The 27,487-nt window shown below is 45.6% G+C and overlaps 2 protein-coding genes across 5 annotated transcripts; one reads left to right on the forward strand and one right to left on the reverse strand.

Annotated features, from left to right (window-relative positions):
- Positions 1-1,431: 1,431 nt before the first annotated feature.
- kon (chondroitin sulfate proteoglycan 4-like protein) lies at positions 1,432-24,652 on the forward strand. 3 transcript variants are annotated; one of them, XM_070276975.1, is made up of 11 exons: positions 1,432-1,567; positions 5,374-6,034; positions 16,055-16,251; positions 16,316-16,546; positions 16,602-16,783; positions 16,846-17,434; positions 17,509-18,537; positions 19,306-20,705; positions 20,763-21,580; positions 21,638-22,541; positions 22,602-24,652. In XM_070276975.1, exons 2-11 carry the CDS (start codon positions 5,953-5,955, stop codon positions 24,310-24,312), a joined length of 7,143 nt encoding a protein of 2,380 aa, XP_070133076.1. In that variant the 5' UTR covers positions 1,432-1,567; positions 5,374-5,952; the 3' UTR covers positions 24,313-24,652. The 3 variants fall into 3 exon arrangements, with proteins under 3 accessions (XP_070133076.1, XP_070133075.1, XP_017094506.2); XM_070276974.1 differs by having other exon boundaries at positions 1,432-1,563; XM_017239017.3 differs by having other exon boundaries at positions 1,432-1,563; positions 5,377-6,034.
- grnd (grindelwald) lies at positions 24,390-27,096 on the reverse strand. 2 transcript variants are annotated; one of them, XM_070276976.1, is made up of 3 exons: positions 26,289-27,096; positions 25,559-25,870; positions 24,390-25,496 (listed from the first exon to the last, which is right to left on the reverse strand). In XM_070276976.1, exons 1-3 carry the CDS (start codon positions 26,518-26,520, stop codon positions 25,318-25,320), a joined length of 723 nt encoding a protein of 240 aa, XP_070133077.1. In that variant the 5' UTR covers positions 26,521-27,096; the 3' UTR covers positions 24,390-25,317. The 2 variants fall into 2 exon arrangements, with proteins under 2 accessions (XP_070133077.1, XP_017094512.2); XM_017239023.3 differs by having other exon boundaries at positions 25,565-25,870; positions 26,289-27,080.
- Positions 27,097-27,487: the final 391 nt, after the last annotated feature.

The following is a 27,487-nucleotide window of genomic DNA, read 5'->3' on the forward strand; positions in this document are numbered from 1 at the left end:
TTATCAGGAACAGCCCCTAAGGGTTTCCTACTCCGTTTTTAATGTTGCTCTGAGCCTTGAAAGAGGCGTGCAGTGGAGGTTACACCGGGAAAAACTAAAAATGATGTCGTGGCGGAATGTTGTCTAGAAAACACCCTTCGAAGTCTACAACCAGCCATGCTTTCCGTGCAGCTACTCCCGCCCATCTGGCCCAGGGGCTTTTGTAGGTGTTTTTATGTGATTTTGTGCATTTAATTTATTAATGAGCTGACCGCGGCGAATTCCTCATTAGGTGCGCCTGATTTATGTGGCATCTGCTGGCGGTTGGAATTTTGATGCCTGACAGGGAGGTCGAGGCGTTGGGTGCGGGCCGCTTGTTACCGCTTACCGGTTCCCGGTTCGTGGTGTCAAAGGGTTCATTAGCACGCCAAGAAGGATATTTACACAACAGGACAACGGTGGAAGCCAGTGACAGCAGTGACAACGTCCGGGACCGTGTGACTTATGTAACTTAATAGGCTGATGAAAAATGGTTAGGAGATTTTATCGCTCAACAGGCGCTGCAGCGACAGACTGGGAAGGCAAACAACATGTGGCAAAGTCACTGGCAGGCGCAGAGTTGAAGCTAAAGGCGATGCCCCAGCCAAATTGCAGCCACATGTGTGAGCACTCCGGCCCTCTCGGATCCCCCAACAAAGATGAAGATCATCAGAGAACTGCGCCAGCGTCCGAGCCCGCCAAACAAATTGAAAAGTTTCAACTCCTCCCGACGCTCGCAATTGCTCAATCCGCGTCCGCGTACTTTCCGCGTGCTCACCGAAAGGGGGAAAATGAAAATTAAACGGAAAGAGGGGCCCACCGAGAGCACCCAACCCAAGCGACGCCAATGCCGACGAGGAGGAGCCCCAAGAAAATGAGTGTTCGAGCAGTCGAGTGTCATCAGCGGTGTCTCAGTGATGAGCAAAACATTCAGAGAAATCTTTTCTACCAAATAGAGCTAATGACATGATTCATTTAATTAAATACAAATAGAATAGGTGGCTGTTGAGGATATATACTTGAGTAGAATTGGTTACTAACCACTACTGCCTATCTTTGATAGAATTTTTGATTAATCTATCCTGCCCCCTATCTTGCCTTTCTCCAATAATTTGTTAAAGTCCTACCGCATCCCTTCGCTACCAGCCATCCTCTCGCATCACTGCTATCTAGATACAGATACATTTTGGGCTGGCCCCGCGTTCGCGTTCGCGCGTTCGCAGAGCGGAGCACACAAAAGTCACTCGCGGGTGCGCCTTGGAGTGGTGGCATGGCAGAGGCAAATGTATATCGGTGGCATGGACAGAGGCAGGGGCAGGGGCAGCTGAGGCAGCCATGGGGTCCGAGGCCGGGGTCCGCCGGCAGCTCATCGAGCGAGCGCACACTTCTGCGTGCGGAATTTTCTTTCAGTCGGTGAGAAAACGTTGGCGTGTTCGGTTGTTCGGTTCGTTTGCTTATCGGAAATTCGGGAAATCGGTTGCGGGTGGTGGCAGGCGTCGCGGAAAAATCTACGCGCCCCTTCAGAGTTTTCCCCAATACATTCGAGTGAGTGAGTGTGTGCCTCTTGTAAATGGAAAAGCGCGGAAAAAAGAAATTTAATTTATTTTTAAGATTCGGTTTCCCCCTTCACTGCTGTCCTCTGTCGGCACTTTTCAGTCAAGAATTCCGGCTAAAACTTATTGTGAATGGAGGCGATTGTTCCCTCTGGTGGTAGTGAAGAGAAAAGATACAGAACTTTTGCTAATTGACCGTGAATACGGAAAATCTGTGTTTATGAATCTGTGAAAAGCTCAAAGGGCTAAAAGCAAGTCTAATTTATGATCTCCCAGGAAACATATAGGAAGTTGAGAAGAAAAGATGAAAATTGTAAAGAAGTGCACCATACCATTAGATGAATTCTAAATAAAAAGTAAATAGTGTCAGTTTAAACTAATATACAAATCAAAAATATTTAAAAACAAGAAAGGAAAGCTAACTTAGGGCGGAGCCGAAGTTTATATACCCTTGCAGTTAAAACCGGATATATATCGCAAACATCGGATATAGTTGGCCGATCCTTATGGGAATAGGAATATATAATCCAATTTATTTCAATACAAAATCTAAAAAAAGTCCCAAACTTCTATCTTCAAAAATACGAAAGTTGATATTTCTACCAAATACCATTTCCGATCGTTCAGTTATATGGCAGCTATGGGATATAGTCGGCCGATCCTAATGAAATTTGGTAGATTGGATCAACTGGCCAAATATATAATCTGTATTCAGTTTTAGCTTTCTATCTTCAAAAACACGAAAGTTGGGTCATTTCCGATCGTTCAGTTATATGGCAGCTATAGGATATAGTCGGCCGATCCTTATGAAATTTGGCATGTCGTAATGTTTTGCCAAAAAATGTTAAATTTGAACTCTCTAACTTTAAAAACGTCAAAGTTATACCATTTCCGATCAATCAGTTATATGGCAGCTATAGGATATAGTCGGCCGATCCGGGCCGTTCCGACTTATATACTGCGTGCAAAGGAAAGAAGGGTGTGTGCAAAGTTTCAAGACGATAGCTTTAAAACTGAGAGACTAGTTCGCGTAGAAACAGACAGACAGACGGACAGACAGACGGACAGACGGACAGACGGACAGACGGACAGACGGACAGACGGACAGACGGACATGCTCATATCAACTCAGGAGGTGATCCTGATCAAGAATATATATACTTTATAGGGTCGGAGATGTCTCCTTCACTGCGTTGCACACTTTTGACCAAAATTATAATACCCTCTGCAAGGGTATAAAAAATGGATTAAGAGATAACCCCAAAACATAAATTGAAACTGTACCCCGTTTTTCGGTCTTGTCTCGTGGGATATATGCCCCAATAACATTCATATTTGTGACATATGGTGTGGAAATCGCAACAGAGCACAACTCCATTCATCAATCGGTGGTACTCTACGACCATAAATCACTACACCCGGGAAGAGAAGAGTGTGACTAACTCGACAACTGAAACCAAAATACAAAACATTCATAAAAAAAAAATAAAAAACGTTTACCTATTGGGGCCTGCGAGTTGGGAAAGCGTTGAAATCGGCGTGGGCATCGACGCCTACCAATTTTCCATATGAAAACAGCGATTTCATGGCTTATCAAATCAATTTTCCTCTTTGATGCGGCATCTCCCATCCGCGGCCCCCACAAATCAGCGGTGTTTTGTTGGCCTTTTGTTTTCGGACTTTATTAGGGAGCCTCCAAATTGGTCGATTTTAATTACCATAAAAATATAAAGCAGTTCCAGGGAAAGAACTTTCCCAAAAAGTGCATCTAGCGGCAGGGGCAGCTGGCCAACTTACTATCCGGTAGATACATTTATTAATTTTTATGTAAATGGGAGAGAGGCGAACACGCGCCCGTCATAAACTCCTGCTCCCTGCCGATTGTCACTTTATTTTTTATTCCTATTCAGTTTCGGCTTCGGTGTCGTCTGCGGCGAGGCGTTTCAAATTTTATTTTGACTGCTGCGACGGCTATAAAAATATATGCTCGGATCGACAAGATCTTGGGCGGCGCGTATAAAAGTTAACAAGCAGAATTAGCGGAGCGAACTTAACGAGAACTCGAAGACACGACAACTGCAGCCTGCAGGCTGGAGACTGGAGGCTCTGCAATTGACCTGCCCCTTCTGCGGGCCGCATGCCGCATTTCCCCTCGAAAATAAATTCATAAGCATAATGTGCAACAGGGCCGAGACTCGCAGCCCCGCGAGTCTGAAAGTATTTTTAGATATCCCAGCGTAAATAATTCATTTTCCAGTCACAGTCGTTGACGTTTTCTCCGGGGAAATCTCTCCCCGGGGACTTTTGCATTCTAAGCTGGAAAGTTTTTCCGCGGCGATCTATTCGGGACCTTCGTGTTCTCTTTTCCGGATGGCCCTTGAACTTTGTCGACTGTTGCAAAATCCCGAACGAGAAATTCCACTTTAAGTTCAAATATCTTCCAACTTGAGCTGCCAGGCGCGGCCACTTAAGGCCATTTTTGGGGTCGTTTTTTCGGTTTAGCTCCCCACCTCCATATAAATAAAAAAACAATACATTTTACTCAGCTGAGCAGCAGTTTCCGCCGAAGTGGAGGAGCTGGCTGGGACGGCAGTTCAATTAAGTCTCCATAAAGTATCTGCAGATACGCTAATCAATGACGTATACAAATAGATACAAATATCTGAATTGGGCATGAGTCACAGCTAGAAAATTCTTTAATCTAAAATTGTGTCCAGAATGACTTTCTTTTTGTTAATAATATCCAAGTCTATTACTCAAAGAAAGTAACGGCATTCCATTATATCCCTTTCCAAAGGTCCTCTGCGTAAACGAAAGTAATATTAATGTCGAACTGGTGTCTATTATAGTAGAACCACTTCAAGACCAACATGTACTCGCCAGGGGGCCAGGTAGAAATGAGTAATTCATGCCGCAGATAAAACCCTTTTATAACTAGGGCACCCTATAATTTCTTCGATTAGACCAAATGATTTCCTTTAAAGAACATTAGTACATCTTACCACATACGGACAGGTGTGATTAAAGTTGGAAAACTCTTCAAAGAATCTGTGGACCATTGTGGCGAATGGGTTGTATTTCTTCCGCAAATAGCGACAGACATCCACTTTCGTATTGATGACCCATGGCTTAAACCCACTGGCTTTCTTCAAGACATTTGCGTGTACCTGTACGCTATTGGTCGGGTGGAGAAGGGTCTCAATCATATTGAATACCACCTTATCGCGACCCACAGCCTTCAGGCGGCACAGTTCGAAAACAACCCACGACTGGTTGTAGCTCTCGCAGACGACATTTGTCATCTTAAATACCACTGCATCCTAAAAGTTTGGAAGATTAGAGGCCTTAGCAAGTAAACTCATGCTACACTCACACTGGAACTCATTAGACACACAACCAGGGAGGAAAATATGATTAAACCGACCTCCATGCTAAACAAATGAAAAGTATAGGCCGTTGGGAATTCAGGCCGATAAAACCCAATAACTATAGATCCCATGTAAAAATAATAATTATTTTAATAGGTATCGATTATCTAAAATGACTTGTTTTCAAATGGTTTTTGATTAAGTAATTAAACGTTAGATAGAAAACAAATAAAGGTTGAAGCGGAACAAAGTGACACCAGCTAAAAAACAAACCTTTCATAATTTGTGATTTTGGTTCTTCTGATACAGGATCCTAGATACAGTAATATAATATAAATAATAATAAACTAGTGAAGTGAAGGCCTTTAAATAGTGAATGTAAATTAAACTAAAAGTTTATAATATTATTCCAATGAATCAATCTTCTGTTACAGCAGAGTGCCATTGCCAAGAAAAATATCAAGAGTGCCAATGTGTTTATGACAAAACCCCGAACGAAATTGAATCGTAATCAAGCGAAAGTTGGCTGGCAAATGCGTGAAGTGAAGTACGATTTTGAATACACAAACCGAGCAAACGAATAGGAAATTAGGAAAAGCTGATTCAGCTTCAAAGGAAGCCAGTGCACGTCTGTTCGCCTGTCTGTCAGCCAGTCGAGGTGGCTCCCCCGTGGCAGCGATAGAGCCCCTCCGGAACACCCCAAGTAGGAGCGGTGAAAACGCATGAGTTCTGTCAACGAAATGACATGCAGCATCTGTCTATGCGGCCATCGGGCCAGGACGTGATGCTGAGTCGAGGCCTTCGATGCTCAGAAACTCAGATGCTCCGATGCCCCGGTGATGCTATTTTTATGAGGCCCCAGACTACTACAGACGACGACGGATGCGTGGCCCCATGAAAAATCAATTAACACGCAAAATTATTAAAGACGAGCAACAAAAACCGAAAAACGAGAAGGAAAACGAAAACGAACGAGTCCCTGTCACATATAACTTCAAAGCAGCTGCATCGGAATGTCGCGCCTCCGTGGATTAGGATGGCTTGCTGTGCTGCTGTCTTGCCTGCTGCAATTGCAAACTGTCGCAGCCATGAAAGGTGAGTAAAAAACAACACTAACTCCAGCTAAGACCACGACCATCTACAGTTAATTAAACGCTACAACCGCCAGGTAGCAGAGATACGCGCCCCAGAACTTAATACCTCGCATAAACATAAGATTTATCATGGCAAATGATCAACGCACGATTTATGCTCATTACAAATATGGCCAGCCACGAATTGGCTTAAAAAGCCGTCCGACTGGCAGGAGCGGCAGAAGCCGCCGAAGCTCCGACCAAATTGCATTTACTTTGGCTGCCATCGAAGCGGACATAAATTTTTTTTATTTTTTTTTTTTTATTTTAACGTTGCTTTTATTTCTTGAATCTTCTCTTTGCGAGACTAACAAGAGGTGTATCAAATCTTATATTTTTAACTTAACTAACAGTCATATTGACTGATACGGAGTTAGACGGCCCTAAAAATCGATTGCTGGGTTGGGAGGTCGTTGCGTCTAAGGCGGGATACGCTAGAAACCCGAGTCAATCCCCGAGCGAGAAAATTTGGGTGCGAAGACAGTTTTTCTTTGTATGACTCTTTTTGCTTCTGGATTTCGTCTTTCACTGCGAGGATGCCCAGATCCCGGTGGATGTTTTCGTTGCGAACATACCAAGGTGCCCCTGTGATAGTTCTCAGGATTTTTGATTGTGCGCGCTGTATGATGTCTATGTTGCTGCTGCTCGCGTTCCCCCACAGCTGGGAGCCATACGTCCAGATTGGCTTTAGGACTGAATTGTACAGTAGTAACTTGTAGTCTAGGCACAGTGGCGATCGTGAGTTTATGATCCAGTGGAGGCTGCTGGCTTTCAGTTTTAGATGCATCTTTTTGCATTCGATGTGCTTACGCCAGGTAAGTCGTCTATCAAGGTGAACGCCAAGGTACGTTACGTCGTTAGCTTGAGGGATCTGCATACCGTTTAGTAAAAGCGGAGGGCATGTTTGTCTATTAAGAGTAAACGTTATATGTTTACACTTTTGTTCGTTTATTTTAATGCGCCAGTCGGACAGCCACCTTTCCACTATTGTGAGATGATTAGCCAGTTGGGTTGTTGCCTGCGTTGGGCATCTGGAGCGACTAAGGATAGCGGTATCATCGGCGAACGTTGACGTTGTTAGTTGTGCGCTCGTAGGAATATCCGCAGTATACAAAACATATAGACACGGCCCGAGTGCGCTTCCCTGTGGAACTCCAGCTTCGATGGTGTAGTCGCCCGAAGTAGCTGCGTTGCATCTCACTGAGAATACCCTATTGAAGAGGTATGATTCCAGTAGCTTGTGGGTGTATGTTGGCAAATACGTTTTAATTTTGTGCATGAGTCCGATGAGCCAAACTCGGTCGAAAGCTTGAGATACGTCGAGGAAAATAGCGCTGCAGTATTCTCGTTGTTCGAAGGCTGAGCGTATTTCGGATGTTAATCTGTTCACTTGTTCGATGGTTCCATAGTTTCTTCGAAAGCCAAATTGGTGTGCCGGGATGATATTGCAAGCTTCCAAATGTGGTATTATGCGAGTTAACAAGCATTTTTCAAACAGTTTAGACAAACAAGATAGAAGGCTTATTGGTCTGTATGATGACGGAATTGTGTGGTCTTTTCCAGGCTTCGGAATCATTATAATAATGGATTTCTTCCACTTTTTTGGGAAATAGCCAAGATTAATGATTCCATTAAATAGTTTGCAGACGACCTCTATAGCGCATTTTGGAAGTTCGATCAGCATCTTTGGGGTCAATAGGTCACCACCGGGAGCCTTTTTTGGTTTTAGCCCTCTTATGACTTTTTCGATTTCGTTCGGCCGGAATGGAGGTGCGGCTGGCTGAGGGGAGGACTCTGGCTGAATTACTGGCAGGAGGAATGAATTTGAGGCTGGGTTTGGCTGGAAGACACTTTGGAGATGTGTGGCGAATGTTTCAGCTCGGTCTTCGTTGCTGCGAGCCCAGCATCCCGAAGAGTTTCTTATCGGGGTGGTCGTTTCAATTGGGGCACTAAGATTTGGGTGGGCCCTCCACAGGGGGTACTTTGTGCTTGTTGGCGAGAGATTCTGGATGTACCTCAGCTGTGCATTTTCTTCCTGTTGGTGAAGAGCCTGGTCGAGTGATCGGGTTGCTTCCTTAAGGCGTTGTTTTGAAGCTGGTGATCTGCTGTTTTGCCAATCACGACGCGTGCGCCTCTTTTCTCGCACGAGCTGTTCGATTTGCTGATTAGATTTGAAGTGTTTGTTTCGGTCTACTTCTTTCCTATGAGGAGTAGAGATTTTAGCTGCCGCAACGAGTACTTCTTCCAGGGCGCTCGTAGTGTAGTCGATGTCCGATTCCATGTTAAAATCCGGGGCGAGTTCTATGTGGGCACTCACGTACTTTTTGTATTTTAGCCAGTTTGTTTTTGTCGTCGTCAGACTGAAGGGGTGTTCGGTTATTTCTGGGCTTTGAAGAAGCGTTAGAAGCACAGGCGAGTGGTCTGATGATAAGTCCGAGACTGCTTTGGCACTTATTAGATTGCGAGGTATGTTTTTTGTCACTGCAAAATCAATAAGGTCTGGGAGCTTTCGTGAGTCTGTTGGCCAGTATGTGGGACTTCCAGGGGAAACGTAGTCCAGTTTATTTTTCACATTTATAATTGCATTGTACAATTGTCTTCCTTTGGGAGTCACTAGACGTGATCCCCAGTGCGTATGTTTGGCGTTGTAGTCTCCTGCGGCTATAAATCGATCCCCAAGTGAATTGTAGAAGTCCATAAATTGTCCTTCCGAGATTGAGAAGCGAGGAGGGCAGTAAACGGCAGCAATTGAAAGGATTCCGTTGCTTGACTGAATTTGTATCGATGTGGCCTGCAAGAAGTTTGTTGCAAACCTTTTGTGAAAATGGTGTTTAATTCGTTCTCTGATTAGAACTCCAGTTCCGCCGTGGGCTTTCCCATCTGGATGATCTGTGCGGTAGATTGTGTAGCCTCTTATATGAAAGTTGTATTTGCTTGTAAGATGCGTTTCCACCAGTAGCATAACGTCAATATGGTTTTCGGTCAAGAATTGTGACAATTCTAGTTTATGCCGTGAGACACCATTGGCGTTCCACATTGATATTCGTAGCGCCTGCATAGATTATTTGGACTGTTGTGCTACGAGCAGCTGTATCACCATGTTCTGGTTTTGAACAAGCGTTTGCATGGTCGTTTTCATGAATGACATAAGCTCCATCATACTTTGTTGGAGGGTAAGCATCATAGTTTCCGTTTTGCTGTGTGGCTGTTCTGGGGCCTGTTGAGCGCTTTGAGAGTTAGGCTGAATTGGAATTTCCCTTCCAGATCGTAGAGCATCGGCATAGGAGAAGCCGTTGGTGGTGTTTAGTGGACCGAATGAGGATCTCGCAGCTTTGGCGAAGAAGACGTCTGGCGTGGTTTTTGACGAAACGTACGCATTCTGTGGATTTTGGTTGCGCGTTGCGGTCGCTTGACGCATGCGACTCTTTAACTCCTTATACACAATACATCCTCTATAGTTTGCCGTATGGCTGCCTCCGCAGTTTCCACATTTCTTCACGGTACTGTCCTTGTTTGTAGTGCAGCAAGCGGACTTGTGGGCGTCCCCGCAGACTACACAGACAGCCCGAAGTGTGCAGTAAGACCTTGTGTGTCCATACTCTTGACAATTAGTGCATTGCACTGGACCGTTACGTTTATGTGGCTCTTCAACAGTGATTTTCCGATGCAAAAGATATTGCAGGTTGTAGATTGGGTGGACTTCGTTCTTCTTCAGCGACCTGCTTTCAGGCTCGAGCTCGACCTTGAAGAGGGGTTGTGGCTTTTTATCTTTATTTAGAATGTTAATAACATTCTTGGCGGCGAAGCCCTTTTCTTTAAGGGCGGTTTTTATTTCCTCGACGGTAACATCAGGTTCTATTCCCTTTACTACCACTTGTAGGCCCTTACTGCTTTTCAGCTGGTACGTGTAATAGTTTTTCTGTACAGTGTCCAGATATTTTGACACTATTCGGAAGTGCTCTTCAGTCTTGGTTTGCACCTTTGTTTCATGGATGTTCCCTTTGATAAGCGGAACAACATGAAAGTTTTCACCGTTCCCGATCAACGACGCAATTTTGTTGACCAGGGCACTCGAGCTTTTTTCCCTAATATAGATTGGAGGGGGCTTGGGTTTTTTTGCGGTGTCTTGGGCTGGTTGGTTTTCCTCAGCCTCCGCCAGTAGCGCAAATCTGTTAGTAGTGGACCTGTCTGGTTCTTTATCGATATTCAGGATACGGTTAATTTTTGTTTTGTTGCCTGCCGGATTACTCTGCGGGCTAAGCTTGCGCTTAATTTGGACATAAATAAAAGTCAAAAGTCAAAAAAGTGCGCGGACATAAATAAAAGTCAAAATAAAGAGTTGCAAATGGTGCAGTGGCACATACATTTTGGTGTTACCCGCGCAAGCCAAAGAACTTGCAAGCGGCACTGTGGGTTTTGTTCTGGAAACTTTCAATAAAAATATATATATAGAGACCTATAGATTCTCCTCATAGGATTTCCCACGATAGCTATCAGTATTGACCTCCCCAACCCCTCAAAGATTTACCTCAATTCATTTTTGTGACTAATTCGACCAACTGGTCGCCTCCGACTGGCTCTTCCTGGCCTCTGAATATCAATCTGGACGCAGGCCCTCCAGTTTAGCATTCGCCATGCTCCATGGTAACCCCGGCCGGCCCATAAAATCCAACTACTTAACTACAATGCGCCGCTGCAGTGCACTTAACGCATTTTTCACGCTTGACATTTGACTTGGGGCGCACTTTTCTCGTTGTCGTCGTCGTCGTTGTCTGTTGCCTTGCTGTTGTCGTTGTCGGGACAGAAAGTATCTGCAACTCAAAGTATCTGCGCGGTGCGCCGCACAAACGCTATCCAAAGCCCGACGTGCTCTTAATTTTGCTGTATCTCTCGGGAGGCGACACTCGGAGGAGCAGTCTTGGCGCAAATGTATTTTTAATGATATTTTTAGTTAGCACGTGACGTCATTTTGGGGCTAAGAAGCCAACGTGAATCATCCCCAAATTGTTTATCACTCTCTGTTTTCTTGGTCTGCTTCATTTGCGATCGGTGTATACGTACACTTACCTATATTTATTTTTTATTTGGACGCGAATGTAAATCATTTACACGCGCACAGCGTTGTGCCAAATTTAACACAATCGTATGTATCTGCCGGGCCACTCGTATGTGTATCTGAATCTGGTCTGCGCCATCTGCCGTTCTGTGTCGCCGCTTGATTATTCATTTGCATTTGCAATATAAATATCAACACATGCCCAATGGCAACTGCAGTAGGCAGTAAAAGCAGCCAGCCTGCATGTGTGTTCAATGATTCCAGTAATTTATTTTGGCGACAATTATTTTTTCTTTTTCCCTCCTCTTCTGAGTCATGAGAAAATGCATCTTTATGACTTGTCGATGCAATGCTCAATTGTCGATCGCAAAGGGTAAGCAGCCATGGAATAATTAAATTCTATGCGACCCCGGAGTCTAATTAGGGGGAAGACGTTGGCAACAGCAACACATGTTCCCTCATCCCCCCATCGAGGCCATAAACGCGGGGAGAATGGGTTTCCCAACGCGGTTTTTATTTGATTTAGATTGATCTCTTAAGCCGGAGAATGTGGAATTGGTCGGAAAAACAATTTTGATGACTGCCAGGAAGATCCCAGGAATTACAGCAAAGATTATAGCCAAAAAAAAAATTTTAAGAACAAATTCTTGTGGTGCAAAGGGTTCTAGAATAAATTTTTTAATAGCTACAGATCATAAGTGAAGTTCCAATTGGGGGTTACAAGGGGTTACCCAAAAAAAAGTTTATGTAAAATGTATTAAAAATTGGATAGACGAGTTTTGATGGAAATGGATACGTTTTGAAATCGTTTAATGTTTCGGCATAGTTATGGACATTACAAAGGACCACTATTTTAAAAACTGAATTTTTTATGTATTAAGTTTCATGTTTCATATGTATTATGCCAAAAAATTAGATCACATTATTTTTCAGATTGGTAGAACTACCTTTTTTTCCTTTGCGAAAATCCTCGACGAAAACAAAGGAAACATTTAAATCAGATTGGTGTCTGTTATAATAGAACCACTTCAAGCTGAGCATGTACTCGCCAGTGGGCCAGGGGAGCTTTAATAATTCAGGCCTAAGATAAAAATCCTTGATGATCAGTGGGCCCTAAAAGTTGTTCAGATTGTAATAAGCGAGAGTTGAAATGTGTCCTACGATCTTACCACATATGGACACGTGTGATTTAAGTTGGAAAACTCGGCAAAGAAACTGTGGACAATCCGAGCGATTGGGTTGTTTTTTCTTTCTAAGTAACGACAGATATCAAGCTTGGCATTGACAATCCACGGCTTAAATCCACTGGCTTTTTGCAAAACACTTCCGTGCACTTGGACACTGTTGACCGGATGGAGAACAGTTTGTTGCATGTTGAACACCACCTTATCACGCCCAACAGCCTTTAGTCGGCAAAGGTCAACCTTAATCCACGACTGGTTGTAGCTCACACAGACGGCGTTGGTCATCTTGAAAATCACAGCTTCCTGAAATTTCACAAATTAGGCGCTACAGGATATACTCGTACACTTGTGCCTCACTTACACTAGAAAGTAATAGGCACGTGCCGAGTGAAGCCATTAAAATTAAACCGAACCTCATGCTAAACAATCGAAAAGTATTTGGCGATTAAATTCAAGCCACATTCAAGCCACAAGTTATTATGATAATTATTTTGATAAGTATCATTAATATTCAATGAGTAATTTTAAATGATTTTCGATATAATACTTAGTTTTAACCATTTTGAAGCGCAACTGAGTTTTTTATTGAAAGTTTAAAGCGGAACAAAATAGGCAGCAAGTATTGGACTTTAGCACAAAAATGCAGGACAATAAGCTTTATCCAGTATCATAAACAAAAAATGAATAGATGAACACTTAACTTATATATCAAGAAAGTCTAGATTCCGTTCAAAAGGAAATCCTTCCATGTGCCTAAGATATTGAGGAAGACAAAACATAGGCATATATTATTTGCAACTTTAGAGATCTTTTATTTTGTACGGTGAAGGTCCTCGAGAAAAATAAATGAAATATTTATATCGGATTGGTGTCTGTGATAATAGAACCACTTCATGGTTATCATATACTCGCCAGTGGGCCAGGGAAGTGTGACTAACTCAGGCCTAAGATAAAATCCCTTGAGGATTAGTGGACCCTAAAAATGTTTCAAATTAAAACATAATCCGAGGTAAATAAGTCCATGGATTTTACCACATAAGGACACGTGTGATTGAAGTTGGAAAACTCCCCAAACAATCCGTGGATCATTGTGGCGAATGGGTTGTACTTCTTCCGCAAATATCGACAGACATCTAGTTTTGTACTGACAACCCATGGCTTATATCCATTGGCTTTCTTCAAAACATTTGCGTGTACCTGTACGCTGTTTACCGGGTGTAGGACGGTCTGATTCATATTGAAAACTACCTTATCGCGACCAACAGCCTTCAGGCGGCAAAGGTTTATCACAATCCAGGACTGATTGTAGCTCTCACAGACAACGTTGGTCATCTTGAACACCACTGCGTCCTGAAATTTAGATGAAAGATTAGATCCTTGGAAGCTCTGTATGTGTCACACTTACACTGGAGCTGAGGTAACATGCGCCCACTGAAGCTATTATAACTAAACCGACCCACATGCCGAACAATAGAAGAGTATTGGACTCGAACCGAAAGAGACCTCAGTTGGAGGTTTTCCCTACCATTATATGTATATTATTTTAATAACTCCATTAATCGAAAATCAGTAATTGGGAATGCTGTTTCATTAAGTTATTAAATGTCTAGGCAGAAAACAAATATGTACATGTTTGAAGCGGAACAAAATAGTTAAATAAAATATGAAATATAAAAACTAAATACAAGAGGTATATAAAACATATAAACATAAAATTGTAGTTTAAATTCCAATACCTCTGTGCGAGCGCCGATTTGCCTATTAATGGCCATAAGGGGATCTATCTACCATAAATACCAGCCATCATAAATTTTAGCTGCAAGTTGCAACGGCAGAAATCCACTCAAGATCACGCAACAAGCCCACAAATCACAGGCACCACTAATAAACTTTGACATTATTAGAGAAATGAAAGCTCCGAACGAAAAATAATTTATAAATTGCCAATGTCAGATAAAGTTTTTAATGAACACCGACTTCAGCGGGCCACCAAAGGAGCATTAATTACTGAAAAAAGCAAACAGAGAAACGACGCAGTCATAAAATCTACACAAGCCAAACGAATAACTTTAATGCCATAAGAGGCAGCGGGCGACATATAACTCAAATAAAATAAACATTGGCCATAACATAAATATGCGCCGGCTACCTGGCCAACTCCCCCTCCCCAAAGATAAACATAAATTTAGCATTTGATAGGGGAGCTTCGGTCTGCGGGGGTGGAGTTGGCCGGCATCTGTGGCCATAAGTCTTGTGCCTCGCGCTCGCTTCTGATGTTTCCCCATGTTTGGACGGACTTTTCCCTGATGATGTCTCATTTGTTGCCGGCCGACATTTGAAATGACTTCTGACGCTCCTCGACTTGACGTTGCCAGCGGCTGCATCGCGTTCTTGGATGCAAATTGCATTTATTGTTGGGAGTCCAACACTTCCTGAAAGGCATGTGTGCGCCCTCGCTTTTAACAATGTATTGCTTTATAAAGTAAGGGCAATGGTAAGGCATTGGACTTAACATTAAATAAATAAGATCTTAAACAAAGAGGTGATTAAGCGGAAATCACTGTTAAATGGTTAAAGACATGTGTCCACTTTGTTGCAAAACGCCTTTAGCCTAAAATTGTCTGGTGTTTGGACAAAAAGATATATATTTTTAAGAGTATAGGCATCTTTGCTGTGTTTTCCACTTTCCATGCTGTTGTTTAAGTAACGATAACGCCCCCGCATCTTCGGCCGCCTTTGTTTTGCTTTCAAGGCGGCACGCGCATCTTAGGCAGCATCGCCAGAAGCAGCCTTTCCCTATGTGGGTCAAATGCATGGGACTACGGATGGGAAAGTGTTTTTTGTGGGTCTACCGCCACTTTTGACGCCTGATTGCCGCTAATTGGCGGCAAAATGGACCCGGCCAACGCATCAATGGTTGACTCTATTTGCTGCCCATTTTGCTTTGTTTGACTGTTTATCCGGCTGTCTGCCGCTTGTCTGCCATTCGCATGCAACTGTTCCAATGTTTTTCCAGAGTTTTCCATACACATATGTGGGTTATATCAATATTCCAGCCAGCCAGCCAGCAGAAGCAGCGAAAAACACGCATAGCCAAACATTAACAAAACATCTCCCCTTGTCGGAAAAATTCTTAAAATATCTCAACTAAAGTTGAGTTTCATGTTTCGACAAATGTCGGGTTCGAAAATAATTTATTGCACAAGCGTAGACCGGAATATAGAAAGTCATTAATCATGCGATTTTCAGGAGGTGAGATCGAGTCGAATTCGAACGAAACTTATTCCGAGAACGTTTGTGTACTTTGCTTTTGTGTTTCCAAATTGAGGCACGTTCCAAAGCTCCACAACTAATTAAGCAAATCAAGATAAAAAAGATGGCTCTCAATAGATAGCCTGAATAGATATGCAAAGACTGACTGACTGACTGACGAACTGAGTGACCTCGAGAGACAGTGACTGACAGCCCGACAGCTGATGGCCTGATCTCCTCCGATCCGATCTGGACAAATTTGTACATACGGATTCCAGTGGAGTGCGGTTGCCAATCAAATTGGCGGCAGTGCTTGCAACATTATGAGTGCGGGACTGGTTTGTGTATCAATGACAGCCCAACAATATCTTAACACTATTCCGTGCATCTCCGACACTGTCAATTTCAATTCCACATTTTCTATTTGCCATCAACTGTATCTGCATACCTCAATCTGTATCTGTATCTGCATCTGTTGATCCACCCACAGTGTCGCTGTTCGGCGATGGCTATGTTTCGATGCCCCTCCAGGAGGCCAAGATGTCAACGAACATTCGCGTCAAGTTTCGCACCAGGCAGGAGAACGCCTTCCTCTTTCTGGCCGCCGGTCGGACCGATTACTGCCTGCTGCGCCTGGAGAACGGGATCATTAGTTTCAGCTATAAAATCGAACGGGATGTGGTTCAGGTGAGCGAGGCATAGAGATTCCCTCGGAAACATATGTGTGTAATTATGGCGATTCGGATTTCAGCTGCGTTCACCCAAAAAGCAAAAGCTCAACGACTTGGAGTGGCACGACGTGGCGGTCCAGAGATTCGAGAACAACATCACTCTACAGGTGGATGGGTACATAATGCGCAAGCAGCTGCCGGGCCAGCTCTCTGCCCTCAATATTCACTTTGGAACGTTTCTGGGTGGCGTGGGGGACTTTTCGGCCGAGTTCTTGGATGATGTGATCGGTTTCCGGGGATGCATATCGGATGTAAGTACACTCAAAATATGAATAATGTATTGGATGTTAAGTATTCTGTGTCTAGGTCTTCTATAACAACATCAACATCATCAAGCGGGCCAAGGACCGCACCAGCCACACCACCAGCAAAGGAGTGTCGTGGTCCTGCAGCACTGAGTTTGACGGTTCCACCAAGGACAACATTAGCTTCCTGAGCAACGATTCTTACTCCCTAATGCACAAGGAGTCGCATGCCACAGGCGAATCGTGAGTACCAGAACGTAGCAGTCCTCCAACGAAGCTTCTTAACTGCGGCTTGCTGTTTTCAGTCTTAGTCTCCAATTCCGCACGATGGCCAGTGCCGGAATTATCTTCTTCAACGGCGGCTTCGACTTTATGCTGCTGGAAATCGAGGACCAGCGCTTGAAGGTGACCTTTAACAAGGCCGGCAGCCTGGTACAGTTCATGACAAATGAGTCCATCTCCGACGGCAAATGGCACCGCGTTCTTCTCAGCTACAATGCCGCCATGGCGGAACTGTTCCTCGACGAGGCCCCGGTGGCCTATCGGGGAGAGCATGGCGAGGAGTCCAAGGAAAGCATAAATCTCGAGAAGAGCGTCTTCTTTGGCGGCGTCCAGGAGGAGATGCGTCGCCGGCTCATCGGGAAAGGTCTGAGGATAAACGAAATCAGTTTCAAGGGCTGCATGCGAGACATCCAGGTGAACGATTTGCCCTTGGGCTTCCCCGAGATGACCGTCTCGCGCCACCTGGCCCTCAACTGCCTGTGGAAGTACCCCTGTGTGGAGTACAATCCCTGCCTGAAGAGCGGAGTGTGCAGCCAGCACGGAGTGGACGAGTTCATCTGCTACTGCGACCAGTCCTACTGCATCAAAGCCGATTTTCAGGGGCCTTTTAAGGTGGGTATTAATGCTTTACACGGAGATTAGACGAACAGCTTAAGAATTAATATATTCGCTTTCTTTAATTACAGATCTTCACCGAAACCAGCCCCGAACTGGAACTGCTCTATGTGTCGCCCATGCAGCTTCTGGAAGGGGGAACGGCTTTCCTGTCCCCCAGTTTCATAGACGTAATCCTCGATCTGCGTCGCTATCCTAGTCTGAGCGAACAATCCATTGTTTTCAACGTTGTCCATCAGCCGAAATACGGGCAGCTTCTGCAGTACTCTCCTGAAAAATCCAACTTCGTGCCTTGTCGAACCTTCAGCTTGGTTGATTTGGCGACCGATAAACTGAAGTATGTCCACAACGGTCAAGAAAACTTTAACGACCATGCCACACTGGATATGCAAGTCTTTGGAGATGTGCACAAGATACCAGGGAACATTTTGGGCAAGCATCGGTTCCTGCTACACGCGAATATGACACCCGTTAACGACCCTCCTCAGTTGAAACTGCACTCGCATAAAATCCTGAGGGTAATCGAGGGCATAGAAAGGGTTCTGGACGTGGACCTTTTCAACATTGATGATCCGGACAGCGAGCCGGCCAATTTGATATACACAATATTGTCTCCTCCGAGTCCACAAGAGAAATATGGCTGTTTTATGGTTGGCGGAGGAGCCACCTCCACCTTCTCCCAAGCCGAGGTTAATCTAGGAAAAGTTTCTTATCTTTACAACTCCACCACCGCAGAGTCCTTCAGCTATCAGATACAGATACAAGTTTCGGACGGCATTGAGACGAGTGAGACCGTCTACCTGCCGGTTTCAGTGCATCCCCTGGAGCTGCGGCTGGTGAACAACACCGGGCTGATCATGATCCACAAGAGCTCCCTGTTGCTGAGTCCAGCAAACCTGTCCATAGGCACAAATGCGGTGGACGAGCACATCGACATCAGGTACGACGTTGTAAAGGCCCCGCAGCATGGAGTTCTCCAAAGACTGCGCCAGATCGATGGCTCCTGGGTGAACGTGGACTGGTTCAGCGATAGCCAGCTGCTCCTCGGCCACATTCGCTATCTGCACAGCAGCGATTTCCCTTGGCAAGATGAATTCAAGGTGTGTATCGTAAAAGACTACAAAACAAACTAAAAACCAACCTTAAGTTGGTTCATAACTGGGCAGGGAGCCAACACTAGTTGGCAAGTTTTGAGGATCTTCAAAATGTTTATAAGTAACCATTATTTGTTAAAATCTTACATCTTTCTTTCTGAATTTTATAAATACAACGGATACCTTTTATGATTAAATTCAAAAGAAGAACAGGAAGAGAACGTTTTAAATCGGAATTCGGTATTACTAGGATACTACGATTTGCAGTCTGGGACTCCTTCCACTAATATAGACACACACACCTTAAGTGGGTGTACCGGAGTATTATTTTAAAAATAATGTTTTTGATTTGTTGTGATCCTGAGCTGCAATTATGTGCTGTACTAGTGGTGGCCACTTAGTAAGAGGGTCCTCCATATTGTGTTTGTGATGGTATTCGTTTATTTAAGGAGTTAAAAACCTTTTGTTACTCAGGACCGATTCTATTGTTAACTTGTTTTTTGCTTGGAGATGATACTACTAGAATCTAGATCAAGAGAAGTTTTGAAAATTTTGAAAAGCTTAGAAAATGGACCCCTTCTGCTAAAATGGTGGACTTTCGAACCTAATTATTTGTGTCTTTAGGTTCCAAATGTTACGAAATAGACTCTTTAAGACCTGTTTGAAACTCCGATTTGAAGGAAGGAGCGAAATTTGAATGAAAAGCTCTTACTTTGCATTTTGCAGTCCAGTGTAGCTCATAAATTTACCTTGATTTCGATTTCACTTTCGCAGTTTATTGCCTCGTTTGGGTTTGTAACCACGCAAACGTTCGACTTCCGCATCACGTTTACGCGCCTGCGCATAACGAGCACCCGTCCCGGCCAGATAACCATCAATGGGGGCCGGGAGATCCTGCTGACCAGCGAGGTGCTCTCATATGAGACCACGCCCATCGGGAGCTTTCCGCGCAGCGTGATCTATAAGATAACGAGGCCCACTCGCTACGGGGGAATCTACGTGGAAGGATCCCGGAAGGCGGCGAAGCAGCTGGACTCCTTCACCCAACAGGACATCGAAAAGCGGCGCATCCGCTACCAGACGCACCACACCAGCTACTCTAGCTTCAGCGATCGATTGGAGTTCGTAGTTTCCGTGGCGGAGTGCGACGATGTGACGGGAGTGCTGGAGATCAATTACCGGCCCCCCGAAGAGCTTATCAGTAAGCTGGGCTACCAGAGCCAGGAGGTTCTGCGGGTGCAAGAGGGCGAACGCGCTCTGATAACCAAGAACCACTTTCCTATCCGGTTCAACATCTACGAGAGCCTCCAGTTCCAGGTCTCTGCGGCTCCGGAGCACGGTGTGGTCTGCAAGTATGATGAGCAAACGGGACTGACCACGCCTGTAGAAATGTTTTCTTTGGAGCAGCTGTTCCGCAACGACATGTACTATTGCCACGACGACACCGAGTCCACCAGGGACCACTTTGAATTGCTGGTGCTTTCCGGCGATGAGACCGACTTGCAGTTCGTCTCCAATATGGACGTGCACATCAAGTTGGTAAACGACAACGAACCCTACCGCACGGCCATGGAGCGGGTGTTCCATGTGGTGCGAAACGGCATAAGGACCCTCAATCCCGTAGTGCTTCAGTACCTCGACGCGGACGTCAACACCAATCAGACGGACATCCACTACATCCATATATCCAGTACGAATGGGGCTTTCTACAAGTCTGGCGTCTACATCAACAGCTTCACCCAGGACGACATTGCCAACAGGAGGATAATGTTCCAGCACACTGGGCCGGACTCGGGAGCAGCCTCGTTTATAGTCACCGATCGGAAGCACGAGGTCAGCGGCTTGCTGGAGATCCGGGCCTCGGATCCCTTTGTGTCCATGTTGGGCACCAATGCCTCCATCGTGCAGGAGGGAAAGTTTGTGGTCCTCAAGAACACGGACTTCATTCTAGAGACTAACTTGGACATGAAACTAGACGAGATATACTACGAGGTGATAAAGCCTCCGTCGTACGGCATTCTCATGTACCTGAGCAGCGCGAACGAGGGCGAGAACGGTACCACGATCTACAAGGCCACCAATTACACCTCCCTGAGCAACTTTACGCATCTGGACATCGAAAGGGAGCGACTGGTTTACTGGAACACGGAAATCGCTTCGATGGACAAAGTCAGGTGAGTTGGTAACCCCACACAAGGGAAATTAAGACAACATGAGTCCTCTCCTTCCAGGTATCGCGTACATATCAAGAACATAACAGCCGAGGGAGAGGTCATGTTCAGGATATATCCCTCCGCTTACTGGGAGCCCCTGCAGGTCAAGCAGAATCACACACTCTACGTGGAGGAGTCCACCAGTGTGCTCATCTCCAGGGATGTCTTAGAGGTGGTCCATCCCAATATTTCCCCGGGCGACATTAACTTCCTGGTGACCTCTTCACCCATAAACGGCTACCTGGAAATGCAGTCCACGACCTTCGATGACGAGTACAACTGCAAGGTGTTTGATCAGGCCTCCGTGAACACCGAGAAGCTATTCTACATCCAGGCAGGCGTGAACCAATCCACGGATTACTTTGTGTTCGATGTCACAAACGGGATCACCTGGCTGAGACAGTTGACCCTGAAGATCGTGATCATTCCCGAAAAGCTGTACATGCACTCAAATATTGTGTCCGTGGTCGAGGGGAAGACTGTGCAGCTCAGTTCCACGGACATGCAACCCTATTCGGAGTACTATCGGGGCAAGATACTGGAGTACATAGTGACGATTGCATCCACATCTGGACACATTCAGGCCGGGAACTCCAAAGTTAAGAGATTCACCCAAAAGCAGCTGGAACAGGGCAGCATTCAGTACGTCCACAATGGCAGCGAGAATGCTACGGACACCATCACTCTGGTGGCCATGGCCAGGAATAAGGAGAGTGTGCCCTTTGAGCTGGAGTTCTCGGTGATTCCCGTCAACGATGAGGAGCCAATGATGGTCACCAATACGGGTCTGCAGGTGTGGAACGGCGGGCGATACGTCATCAAGAATACGGACTTGTGTAAGTTGCCTGGAGCTCTCTTAATGTATGTAATGAGTAACATTTTATATCTTTTAGTGGCCCAAGACTACGACACTTCTCCGGAGAATCTCACCTACGTGGTGCATCACATCTATGGCGGCTACTTGGCCCAGAAGTCCGCACCTCAGCGCAAGATAGAGCAGTTTACCCAGGCGCAAATAAACACCGAACAGATATACTTCATGCACGATTCGAATTCCCGCAGAAACGAACTCTCTTTCGTGGTCACCGACGGCCTCTTCAACACCACCACCCAGATGCTCAACATCGAAATCAAGCCCATCGAAATCCTGGGCGAGCGCAACGAGAACCTGCATGTTTTCCCCCTGACGAAGAAGCAGATCCTGCGCGACCATTTGCACTTCAAGTGCTCCGACGAGGAGCGGGAGATACGATACAACATCACTGTGCCCCCCAGTCTGGGACGGATAGTGAACGAGTTTCTGGACAATGGGTTCAACCGGGAAGTCAGCGAGTTCACACAGTCCGATGTGGACAACGGGTACATATTCTACGAGCACACCGCCGTCATAATGGAGTTCCGCATAAACGACTCCTTCTACTTCGATGTGGTGGCCGAGCGAAGTGATCGTCTGCTGGACCAAAAGTTCAACATCGAAATATCGGTTTCCTCGGGAGGGTTGCTGCGCTTCCTGCCGGTGAACAAGATCACGGTGGATGAAGGTGGCTCTGTGCCGATCGTATTGGATTTCTCCAAGATCCTGGACTACCTTAAAACCAAGGCGGGCATAAGTAACCCCGAATTGTTTATCGAGCCGGTGCAAAAACCCACACATGGTAGCATAGGATTAGTTCCCGATTTTAAGGGCGTCCAGCGTTATCACTCAAGTGATTTTTTCACCAAGAAGGTCTACTACATACACGACCACTCGGACACCCTGGAGGATACCATTCTCATGTCGGTCTACCTGACGCAGGGGTGAGTTTCGGCGCCTAACCAAACACCTACTGTTTGTATAACTTTCTAACCACTTTTCAGGAACATCTTCCTCTGCAATTTGACGATTCCCGTCTCGATCAACCCCATCAACGATCAACCCTTCCGTCTGATAACCCACCTGCCCCAGATGACTGTTGTCGAGGGCGAGAACCGCACCATTACACGCAACGATTTGCTCACCGAGGACGCTGACACCCCGCCGGAGGAGATCATTTACGATGTGATGAGTGGCCCGACTCTGGGCGTCCTCAAGAAGATGAAAAACGACGGCCAGGCCGAGGAGCTGCTTGCTTTCTCCAACCAGTTCACCCAGGCGGACATAAACAACGACCGCATCGTGTACGTTCACTTTGGCAATCCACAATCCACCACATTCTGCTTCACTGTATCGGACGGACAGGCTAACGCGGCCTACGAGATATTCACCATTAAAATCGCCCCCATCAGCCTGCTACCTTCAGCCTCTCAAGTTCCCGTAAAGATACAGCAGGGCGCCACGACTGCCCCCATGAGGCTAGAGCACATTGGCCTCACCACGAATGTACAGGTGGAAAGGCTGTCGTACAATGTCACCAACTCGCCGATCTACGGCATTATGGTGTTCAACAATCAGCCCACTCTGAGATTCACCCAACAGCAGCTGGAATCCGGCCAGATTAGCTTCATGCAGACGGACCAGAATCGATCCAACGACACTTTCCAAGTGAGTGCGTACGTCCCGGGCACCAACTACGCCGCCCAAGTCGACATCGTCATGGAGGTGGAGCCGGTTATCCAAATCAACAGCATACACATGAAGGAGGCTGACTCTGCAGGAGGTAGGATAAGGCTCACCACCTCCCTGGACACCGACAATCCTCTGTCCCTGAAGCTGAACAAATTCAACCCGAAATTCGTAGTCACCAGGATGCCTGCCACTGGGCAGATCAGAAAGATAATCCGGAGCACGGGATTGGCGGTCGATGGCCCCAACGAGCGGTCCACCAACATATTCTCCTACAAGGAGCTGCGCAGTGGAGTGGTCTACTTTGTGCCCCACAAGTCCCCAGAAGACACGGAGGAGGATGTCGATAGTTTCGATTACCAGCTTCTCATAAAAACCGTTCAGCCCGCCCAGGCCACTGTCTCCATTGAGTACAGAAGCCGCTCGGAGGAAACGGAGACGGTTCACTTGGGCAACGCCGGGCTCTCCATCAACTATCTGGCCATCGGCTGCGCCTTTGCGATTCTGCTGATTTTCCTTCTTATAGTCCTGCTCGTTTTGAAGTTTAGGAAGTTGCGGAAGCACAAGGCGGACATTTCCAAGGATCAGCCGCCGGCACTGCCCTGCCCGCCGGACTTGACTTCGGTGAGTCCCCAGCACCATATGCACCACCACCACCACAGCCACCACTACGCCAGCTCCGAGGCAGACTCTGTACCACCCACCGGAAACTCCACACCCCTCCCCGGGTTCAGCAACATCCCGCACTGCAAGATCATACCCGTGGAGTCGTACAAGCACGAGTTCCCCGACTACGACCCGGACGAGGAGGAGACGGACGACCAGTGCGATCCGCAGCAGATGATGCTGCCCCAGAGGTACAATCCGTACCTCATGGAGCACGACGCCTGGAGCTCCTCCTGCGACATGGCGAACGACTTTGCTGGCTACGCCTCCGTGCCGCAGAGTATTTCGGGATCTGTCAGCTCGCCGCCCTCGGCCCCGCCCACCAATCCTCTGCTGCGGCGGAATCAGTATTGGGTGTAAGGGATCAAAGAACTTTCTAATTTTAAATCTGACAAAAGTTATGGGAGTTCCTCCGTTAAATTGAAAAGCTAAAGTGGTTCAAATTGGATCGGAATTAGTCTTAGCTTATTTATTTAAGTTTAAGCTTATGTTTAAGGCTGATTTATGAGATTCGTAAGATTAAGGAAGCATTTTAAAAACAAATCTTATAAAACATATCTGGCGTGTCATATAGAAACGATTTACATCTTAGGATAAATACAGGAGTTATACTCAAAAAGCCAACTTAACTTAGACTTAGTATTGTGTTTGCCAACGTGGAATACTTATTAAAATAAATGACAATATATTTAAGTACAAATTTCGTTGTTTTATTGATTGGTTTTTGCACGGGAATCGAATTCAAAAGAAACCCACCAAAATATCAAGTTTCAGAACCACTAGTGAACTAGTAATGGAAACTCACCACTATCGTTATCGATCGATAGGAGCGCGCAATTTTCAAACATATTTTTCAAGAAGATTTCCAAACTTATCATCTTCTTAAATTCTGTTAAGTATCATTTTCCGCAATCCTTAAAAAATCTTATTTTAAGATTCAATTATTTTATTTCTAACTTATGTACATACTTTATGACATACTTTATGAAGTATTGTAGATACAGTTTGTACTTAGTTAAGTATTTAAGGCTGCAGTTGGAAATGAAAATATACAAGGACTATGTATTATTTAGATCCTAGTGATGTAGAAGTTTCCCCCATAACATTTAGATAAATATCTTTTTTTATAAAAAAATAGTTTGAGCTCAAAGTAAAGGTACAGCTCGGAGTTTAAATGGATTTGTTTCCAAATAGTTGGGGATAGTTTCCTTACGTTTAAGTCAATTTTAGGCTCCTAATTATAATCTGTTTGCTTACATAAGTATCCATCCTACAATGATATCACTATTTTTAATGTGGTGTACATTTTCCTGTCGCTGGACTCAATTGAAGATGAATAAGTCCTTCAGGGTTCTTTATATGGCGTTAGAAAGCAGCCGCTGGGATGGATGTGGGCTTCTCGGAAACCGGGGTCACGACCATGGCCTGGTTATCGTACCCGTAGCCAATCTCCGTCACCACGGTGGTGGGCGTGGTGCTGTTCTCCGCCGGATAGCGGGTGCTCACCGGCGTCGTCATTGTGAGCACTGAGCCCTCGGCGGCACCTGCAAAAATAAAGTCGAGCAGTCAGCGGGATTCGCGGAAGTCCATTCAGGTAGATCCTTACACTTACCTGCCACGCTGTAGATCTGGGACGGCGCCCGCTCAATGTCGCTGCCGTGCCGATTGATGGCGTTCAGGTTCTGAATGGTGGTGGCATTGAGGTCCTTGCCATTAGCGGTCGGCGGGGGGTAGGCCTTGGACTGCATCCTCTGAAGCATCCGCTGGATGCACCTCTTATGCAGCAGCCAGCGGATGCCCTGGAAGGCGTACCTAAAGACGATCAGGACAAGCAGTATGATCAGGAGCAGGAGGATCAGCTGTTGGTTGCTCTGGATGTTGTGTATCTCCGCCTTTAGAGGCTCGAATCTGTTAAAGGCTGAGGATAGAACGAATATTAGAAATATTAAGATATCACTCCTAAGACTAGTTTCCTTTTCCCCGTTTTGCAGTTGCAGATCCGCAAAGTAAGGTGTAAATATTGACTAGGTCTATCTGCTTTATTGCAGTGGTCGGCTAGGGAGATAAGCTCTCCCCGGGTACTGTAATGGATTCATAAAATGCAGTACTCCGACTAGTTAAGCTAACCCAAACAATTGAGCAAGATATTTGTTCACTTGATAGTAACAATAAATACCTATGCATATGATTGGCGAATCTCAAAGTTATTAGGCACTTGTTCCGGGATGAGCTAACCCCCATAAGTAAGTCCATAGCAATTACAATACAATTGATGCCTGATGGAAAACCCAAGCAGCCCTCAAAACCAGTTAAGAGGTGAGGTAATCAGAACTCACCTGAACATTCCTTGGCGCACATAGCTGCCTGGTAGTTGTGGGAGGTATTGTCGCAGATGGGGGCGCAGGGCTCGCAGGACTCCGCGAAGGCGGAGCAGTACTCGTCCACCGGATGGCAGACCTTCCCGTGGCAGTCCTTGCTGCCATCATTCGCCGCCGTGACCAGGGAGAAGCTGGGCAGCAGGGAGGCCCCGATGGAGAGCGACAGTGGACGCATTTCCTTGCTGGACATGTGAGGTGCGTTGGCTGGAATGTTCGGGGCTTTGACTATTTTCGCTACGGCTCAGTGAGGTTTTTACATAACCACTAGGGGCCCCACTATTGCTATATATATTCCAGAGGTGCAATGTATATTTTGTTGCGATTTCTGTAACCAATCCGAGGTATGATTCATCCAGCCATAACGCACCGACGCTGACTGACTAACTTCTTTTTTTAATTGTTTCGCTTCTGGAGTCTGAGCTGGCTGTGGTTGTGTGTGTTTGTGCAAACGGGTTTGTCTTGGCCAAGTTTCACTGGCTTTTTTAGTTAACTTTCCTCTAGCTTTAAAAACATAGTCACTGATTTATTCATTCAAGTATTTATTCCATCAAATACTATCTTGTTTGATAACAATTTTGAAACAAAAATTGGATTTAGGCACTTCCGTTCACTGTTGACGTGCGACTTCCGACGTGTTTTGGCAACTTTCAACTCGTTACTGACTGAAACGCCTCGATCGCTCGCCGAACTGTTACCAACAGTCACTCCACACCCACACAGGTGCGCCAAAGAGCTCACACAGATACAAATACTAATGTTTTGCTCATTGACTTGACTTTTGTTTACCTTTTTTCACGTCGATCGTGGATGCGAATGTATCTCTATATCTATGCTAGGCAGGTAGCAGATAGGGCCTGTATCTCTCAGATATGGGCACTCGGTGCTTTGAGTCGAAATAGTCCACTTGGGCCGAGTCGCACACTTTGAACCCGGCTTGAGTTGCCTTCCCGACAGAGTTTGGACTAATAATGGAGGTGAAGATCGTCGTCGGGAGCTGGGCAAATAAATATTGAATTCTGCTCGGCCTGGGATGTTTGTTTACATTAGTGTGATAGGAAACTCAAGATCTGCACTTATTTGTTTACGGCTCAACCAGATAACAACTCGCCTTAACAGGCACTTGGTCGTTAAAAATAAAAATACTCTATTACACTCAC

This window comes from Drosophila bipectinata, chromosome 2L (genome assembly GCF_030179905.1).
Source record: "Drosophila bipectinata strain 14024-0381.07 chromosome 2L, DbipHiC1v2, whole genome shotgun sequence".
Taxonomy (NCBI): domain Eukaryota; kingdom Metazoa; phylum Arthropoda; class Insecta; order Diptera; family Drosophilidae; genus Drosophila; species Drosophila bipectinata.

Coding starts and splice junctions, on each gene's coding strand:
- kon (XM_070276975.1), top strand. CDS start 5,953: ATGTCGCGCCTCCGTGGATTAGGATGGCTTGCTGTGCTGCTGTCTTGC. Junction 16,547..16,601: donor TCCGGGGATGCATATCGGAT/GTAAGTACACTC, acceptor TTCTGTGTCTAG/GTCTTCTATAACAACATCAA. Junction 21,581..21,637: donor CATCAAGAATACGGACTTGT/GTAAGTTGCCTG, acceptor TATATCTTTTAG/TGGCCCAAGACTACGACACT.
- grnd (XM_070276976.1), bottom strand. CDS start 26,520: ATGTCCAGCAAGGAAATGCGTCCACTGTCGCTCTCCATCGGGGCCTCC. Junction 25,871..26,288: donor GTGCGCCAAGGAATGTTCAG/GTGAGTTCTGAT, acceptor TTCTATCCTCAG/CCTTTAACAGATTCGAGCCT. Junction 25,497..25,558: donor CTACAGCGTGGCAGGTAAGT/GTAAGGATCTAC, acceptor TTATTTTTGCAG/GTGCCGCCGAGGGCTCAGTG.